Source organism: Prionailurus viverrinus, chromosome E2, assembly GCF_022837055.1.
Source record: "Prionailurus viverrinus isolate Anna chromosome E2, UM_Priviv_1.0, whole genome shotgun sequence".
In the NCBI taxonomy this organism is placed as follows: Eukaryota; Metazoa; Chordata; class Mammalia; order Carnivora; family Felidae; genus Prionailurus; species Prionailurus viverrinus.
In genome coordinates, this window is record NC_062575.1 from 4524436 (window position 1) to 4531153 (window position 6718).

At 41.8% G+C, this 6718-nt stretch overlaps 1 protein-coding gene across 1 annotated transcript; it reads left to right on the forward strand.

Annotated features, from left to right (window-relative positions):
- The first annotated feature begins 5125 nt into the window (after nt 1-5125).
- Nucleotides 5126-6070, forward strand: LOC125152973 (vomeronasal type-1 receptor 2). Its single transcript, XM_047835739.1, has one exon. It carries the CDS (start codon nt 5126-5128, stop codon nt 6068-6070), a length of 945 nt encoding a protein of 314 aa, XP_047691695.1.
- The last annotated feature ends 648 nt before the right edge of the window (nt 6071-6718 follow it).

The following is a 6718-nucleotide window of genomic DNA, read 5'->3' on the forward strand; positions in this document are numbered from 1 at the left end:
TTAATGAAGTCTGATGTAACAATTATTTCTTTCATGGATTATGCCTTTGGTGTTGTATCTAAGAAGTTGTCACAGGGGCACCTGGGTGGCTCAATTGGTTAAGTGTCTGACTCTTGATTTCAGCTCGGGTCATGATCTCATGGTTTGTGGGATCGAGCCCCACATCAGGCTCTGTGCTGACAGTGTGGAGCCTGCTTGGGATTCTTCCTCTCTCTCTCTGTCTCTCTCTCTCTCTGCCTCTCCTCTGCTCTCTCTCTCTCTCTCTCTCTCAAACATAAATAAATATTAAAAAAAAAAGTTATCACAGAACCTAAGGTCATCTAGATTTTCTCCTGTTATCTTCTAGTGGTTTTATAGTTTTGTGTTTTACATTTATGTCTAGGATCAATTTTGAGCTAACTTTTGTGAAGGGTGCAGGATCTGTATCCAGATTGATTTTTTTCCCTTGCATGTGGATGTCCACATGTTCCAGTGTGTTTACTGAAAAGACTATCCTTTTCCCATTGAATTACCTTTGCTCCTTTGTGAGAGAGCAGTTGACTGCCTTTGTGCAAGTCTATTTCTGGGCTCTTTGTTCTGTTCCATTTATCTGTTTGCTTATTATTTTACTGGTGACACACTGTCTTAATTAATTTGGCTTTATATTAAGTCTTGACATTGGGCTTCCTCAGCCTTCTGATTTTTTTCTTCTACTTTATTATTTTTTTAATGTTTATTTATTTTTGAGAGAGAGAGAGAGAGAGGGCATGAGCAGAAGAGGGGCAGAGAGAGGGGGACAGAAGATCCAAAGCAGGCTCCACACTGACAGCCACCAGCTTGATGTGGGGCTTGAACTCACAAACCACAAGATCACGATCTGAGCTGAAGTTGGACACTCAACTGACTAAGCCACCCAAGTGCCCCCCCTTCTACTTTAATACTGGGTTGGCTTTTCTGGACCTTATACCTCCATATACAGACTTTAGAATCAGTTAGCCGATACCTACAAGTAATTTGGTGGAATTTTGATGAGGATTTCATAAATCTACAGATCAGTTTGGGAACACCTGATATCTTAACAACATTGAGTCTTTTAATCCATGAACGTAGATATAAGCTGCACTTGATCATGCCGTAATACTGTATGGCAGTATATGCAATATTGAGTGTCATAATTTTGGATTCCTAGGCATGTATGCGATTTGTGAAATATGTGTGGTTATCTTTGTAAGATTTTGGAAAATTATTAGGAAGTATCATTCTTCAGTATTTTTGGATGGCCTAAGTCACATTGGTTTATGGAATATATGTATATTTTTTAACGTTTATTTTTGAGAGAGAGAGAGAAACAGACCATGCTTGGGGGAAAGGGATTCTGATGGGGGAAACCATCAGCACAGTAGCCCAATGTGGGGCTTGAACTCACTAACCGTGAGATCATGATCTGAGCTGAAGTCAAACACTCAACCAACTGAGCCACCCAGGCACCCCTGGTTTAGTTAATATTTAAGAGTAGTGAGATGCTATTGATAAACTATATGACCTAGTGCTGTTTTCATGAGGAACCGTTCTTATAAATATTACTGTTTATTCTATAGACATTGCCCAGCTTAGAATTTGTGTCTCTTTTTGTGTCCATATTGATAAAACATTTATTCCTAGAAATACCCACATCAACTAGACTTTTCAAATAATCGCACTGAGTTGTGCAAAGCATCTCTAGTTAATAACATGTTCTCTGTATTACTCTTCTTGAGGAATCCTTCTCGCAATGAACTTCTTAGGGCAGCACAGGGTCTGATGAAATACATGTGAATCATTGCCAGCCCCTCACCTGTCAGGTGGGAACATTTCCCAGTTCCACCACCTGAGACCCCCGTCTGCCTCCAGGTGTTGTGGGAAAGAGAAAAGTTTCTCTCTGACACCAAACCTGCCTCTTTGCAGAGCCTTGTTAGGAAACTTATAATTGTTCCTGGGAATTGGGATCTGTTCTATACCCAACCTGGGGCTCGAACTTGTGACCCTGAGATTAAGAGTCACCTGCTCCACTAACTGAGCTATCCAGCCAGCTACCCCTGGGAGGAAGCTTTTACAAATTAGTCTTACCTGCCTTATTGTGTATTGTCATGGAAAACGCAGGTGAAATGACAATTGCAGTTCTGTGGGGAGATGAGGTCACAGAATCATACCCATATCAGCTCTGGTTGCCTCCCTCTGCCACACAGGGGGTGGCATGACTGTCCCATTAAGCCTGCATCCTGGCGACAGGAAAGATGGGGTGAGTATTTTCTCTGTCAGTCTGAGTGACTCCAACTGTAAGGGAGTGAGATATATCAGGGTCTGTGTCTGGATTGATCCTTATGGCAGGAAAAAGGATTCTTCTGGGGTAGAAACTGGTTTGGGCTGAGGTCCTCCCCCAGACCCTAACTGTAGTTTTTTGTTTTAATTTTTTAATGTTTATTTATTTTCTAGAGAGAGAGACAGAGACAGAGTGCGAGCGAGCGAGAGAGGGAGACACAGAATCCAAAGCTCAGGCTCCATGCTCTGAGCTGTCAGCATAGAGCCCGACGTGGGGATCAAACTCACAAACTGTGAGATCATGACCTGAGCTCAACCGACTGAGCCACCCAGGAGCCCCTCCTCATGTAGTTTTAATGTACATCCCTCCCTGACCGTGTTTGCTGGGGTTAGGTGTAGCAAAGTCTGAACTTTACGATCCTTAAGACTGCGATTCAGAAATTAATATGCTATTCAAGCTGCTTCCTGAAACCACAGAGAAATTTACACGATAATGTGTAGTTATGTCCTGCAAGTGTTACTGTGCATGTGATAGTGAGTTTCATGGAGTTAATCACATCATGTGTCTCTCACTGCAAATAATGTGCCTGAATGGCTTGTGCTGAATCATAATTGTTTTTCTCCTATGTACACTTGATGCATCTAATAGAGATAGTAACTAAATCTCTGCTGAAAATATTTGCAAACTAGTGATCACGGAAGGACAATTTTCCTTTGTGAATTTAGGAGAGACTTTCAGGAAAAGGTGACCCTCACATGTGAGGGATTTGGAGGGCAGGAAAACGAAGGACTTCAGCGCTTTTCAGCTTAAATGTGTCTTCTGATATTTTGTGTGGTTTTCAAAGTTCTGGCATCATTTTCAGACTCATCCTTCATTTCTTCTATTCGATGCTCATGATTTCATGCCTTGAAATTCCATTTCACATGCTTGTTTTGAAGCTTGCTATCTTTCTCATCTTGTAGTTTTTGTTTTTTGGTTTTTTTCAAAAATCACAGCTCACTGCCTGCTCTCTAAGGAGGAATAATATAGATCCTATTCTAAATGTTTTTATCTCCAAATGTTTTATTTAAATCTACAAGTCCCATAGTTTAGGGCAAAGTGAAATATTACACAACAATTTCTGTTGTGGGGGGGGGGAATTGTATGATTACTTCTGTTGCTATACTAACATTGATCCACATTTGGGAAATCCATTTTGCTCATGGATAGATACTATTCAGGTCTTTATTCAGACCTTTTCATCTTCATTCACAAGTGATGTTGGTCAATGGAACAAACATTTTAGCAAAAATGAAGAATTGTCACAATCGAACCTAAGTTAAAGTCAATTTCAAAGATTACCCTGTATGCGTGCATATATCTGTATTGCATTTTATTTTATTTTTAATATTTTTTTAACGTTTATTTATTTTTGAGACAGAGAGAGACAGAGCATGAACAGGGGAGGGGCAGAGAGAGAGGGAGACACAGAATCTGAAACAGGCTCCAGGCTCTGAGCTGTCAGCACAGAGCCCGACGCGGGGCTCGAACTCACGGACTGTGAGATCATGACCTGAGCCGAAGTCAGACGCTTAACTGACCAAGCCACCCAGACGCCCCTCATTTTATTTATTTTTTTAACATTTATTCATTTTTGAGGGACAGAGAGAGACAGAGTGTGAGTGGGGGAGGAGCAGAGAGGAAGGGAGACACAGAATCTGAGGCAGGCTCCAGGCTCTGAGCTGTCAGCACAGGGCTTGATGTGGGACTCGAACTCACTGACTGTGAGATCATGACCTGAGCTGAAGTAAGGTACTTAACCGACTGAGCCACCCGGGTGCCCCCATGTATCTGTATTATTTAAAGATACAACCAGGTAGGGGTGCCAGAGTGCTTCCAAGTAGAGCATGCAATTCTTGATCTCAGGGTTGTGAGTTCGAGGCCCATGTTGGGGTAGAGATTACTTAAAAATAGAATCTTAAAAAAAAAAGATACAACCAGGTATCAGATCTCAGTACTCAGTATGTCAGATACTATGAGAGTATATAGCATGACGGTAAACACCAAGATTATTGCACCCTGGCTATTGTAATATTTCACTGAGTCATATAACCTCATTTTAATTAAAGCCTCCTTGTCTGTAAAATGTATACATCTCTAAGTATTAAATAATTTACCATAGGTAAAGCATTAATAAGAGTGACTAGGAGCACCTGGGTGGCTCAGTTGGTTAAGCATCTGACTTCACCTCAGGTCATGATCTCATGGTCTGTGAGTTCAAGCCCTGTGTCAGCTCAGAGCCTGGAGACCACTTCTGATTCTGTGTCTCCCTCTCTCTCTGCCCCTCCCCTGCTCGTACTCTCCCTCTGTCTCAAAAATAAATAAAAAACGTTTTTTAAAAATGAAAAAAAAGAGTAAATGAGAACTATATAAAGCAATATGTTAAACTTGGAAATCTTTCTTTTTTTTTTTTTTTTTAGTGTTTTTTAATGTTTATTTATTTTCAGAGGGAGAGAGACCGAGCACAAGAAGGAGAGGGGCAGAGATCGGGAGACACAGAATCCAAAGCAGGCTCCAGATTCTGAGCCGTTAGCACAGAGCCTGACTCAGGGCTCGAACTCACGAACCACGAGAACATGACCTGAGCTGAAGTCGGACGCTTATCTGACTGAGCCACCCATGCGCCCCTGAACTTGGAAATCTTTGAATCAAAGAAAACGTGTGCATTTGAAAGAAATTCTCAGAGAAAAGTAGTAGCACGTGGAGAATTTTAAATTTATTTTCCACGAACCATTAGCCCACAACTCCTGTTTTCATGTAGAGTCTTCTCTTTGTGAATGCGAACTCTGAACCCTGGAAAATGACAGAATGGCCTCAACAGATGTGAAATTTGCTCTGATCTTCTTATTCCAGATAGTTGTTGGAATCCTGGGAAACTTCTGGCTCTTCTGCCATTTTACGTCCCATTACCTCAGGGGATACGGGGTGAAGTCCACAGGCTTGATTCTCAGGCACTTGACTTTAATCAACTCCTTGGTCATTCTCTCTCGAGGAATCCCAGAGACCATGGCAGCTTTTGAGCTGAAATCTTTTCTCAGTGACTTTGGATGCAAAGTTGTTTTCTTTGTTCACAGAGTGGCCCGGGGTATGTCCATCGACACCACCTGCCTCTTGAGTGTCTTCCAAGCCATCACCATCAGTCCCTGGGGCTCCAGGTGGGCAATGCTTAAAGGGAAAGCTTCCCAATACATTGGCCCCTCAAATATCCTCTGTTGGACTCTGAACATAATACTCCATATTATGGTTCCTGTGTATGTGACTGACAACTGGAACAGCAGAAACACTTCAAGAACTATGGACTTGGGATACTGTACTTCTAAACTGCATGACAAACACACAGACTTACTATATATGTTATTGATATCTATGCATGATGTTTTGTGCTTGGGGCTCATAACTTGGACCAGTGTGTTCATGGTTTCCATCCTGCACAGGCACAGGCATCAGGTCCAACACATTCATAGAACCAAAGTGCCCCCTACGTGCTCCCCTGAGATCAGAGCCACTCAAAGCATCCTTGTCCTGGTGAGCACCTTTGTATCTTTTTACACCTTCTCCTCCATTATTTACATTTATTTTTCTGTTTTTTATAAGACCTGCTGGTGGCTGATGACCACCTCTGCCCTAATCAATTCAGGTTTCCCAACTGCCTGCCCCTTTATTCTCCTGAGTCACAACCACTGTGTATCCAGATTCTTCTCTGTGTGCATGGGAAGAAATATACACTTCCCTCGTCTCATCAGAGAAATATAAATTGTCTGGTTTGCACTGTGTTCAGCCACATCTTTTTTTTTTTTTTAATGTTCATTTGTTTTTGAGAGAGAGAGACAGACAGCATGAAACAGAAAGTGAGACACAGAATGCGAAGCAGGCTCTAGGCTCTGAGCTGTCAGCACGGAGCCCAACATGGGGCTTGAACCCATGAACCGTGAGATCATGACCTGATCTGAAGTCAGATGCTCAACTGACTGAGCCACCCAGGCACCCTGGTGTTCAGCCACTTGTTATACTCATCCTTCAATAAATCTTCAGTAAAATAGTCTTATTTTATTAAAAAAATTTTTTTAAGTTTATTTATTTTGAGAGAGAAAGAGACAGAGCAAGTGGGGGAGGGACAGAGAAAGAGAGAGGGGAGAGAGAGAATCCCAAGCAGGTTCTGTACTGTCAGTGCAGAGTCCGATGTAGGGCTTGAACTCATGAAACTGTGAGATCGTGACCCAAGCCCAAACCAAGAGTCGGATGTTTAACCAAGTGAGCCACCAAGTCGCCCCAGTCAGTCTTATTTTATAGTTTTGAATAAGACAGAGATTCTGCTACAACAATAAGGAGTAAATAACAGCCATTGTAAATGAAATCCTATGTAATAATTATGTAAGTACTCATGTAATTACATTTTATTAA

Excerpts from the sequence above, each read along its gene's own strand:
- LOC125152973 (XM_047835739.1), top strand. The coding sequence starts at position 5,126 with ATGGCCTCAACAGATGTGAAATTTGCTCTGATCTTCTTATTCCAGATA.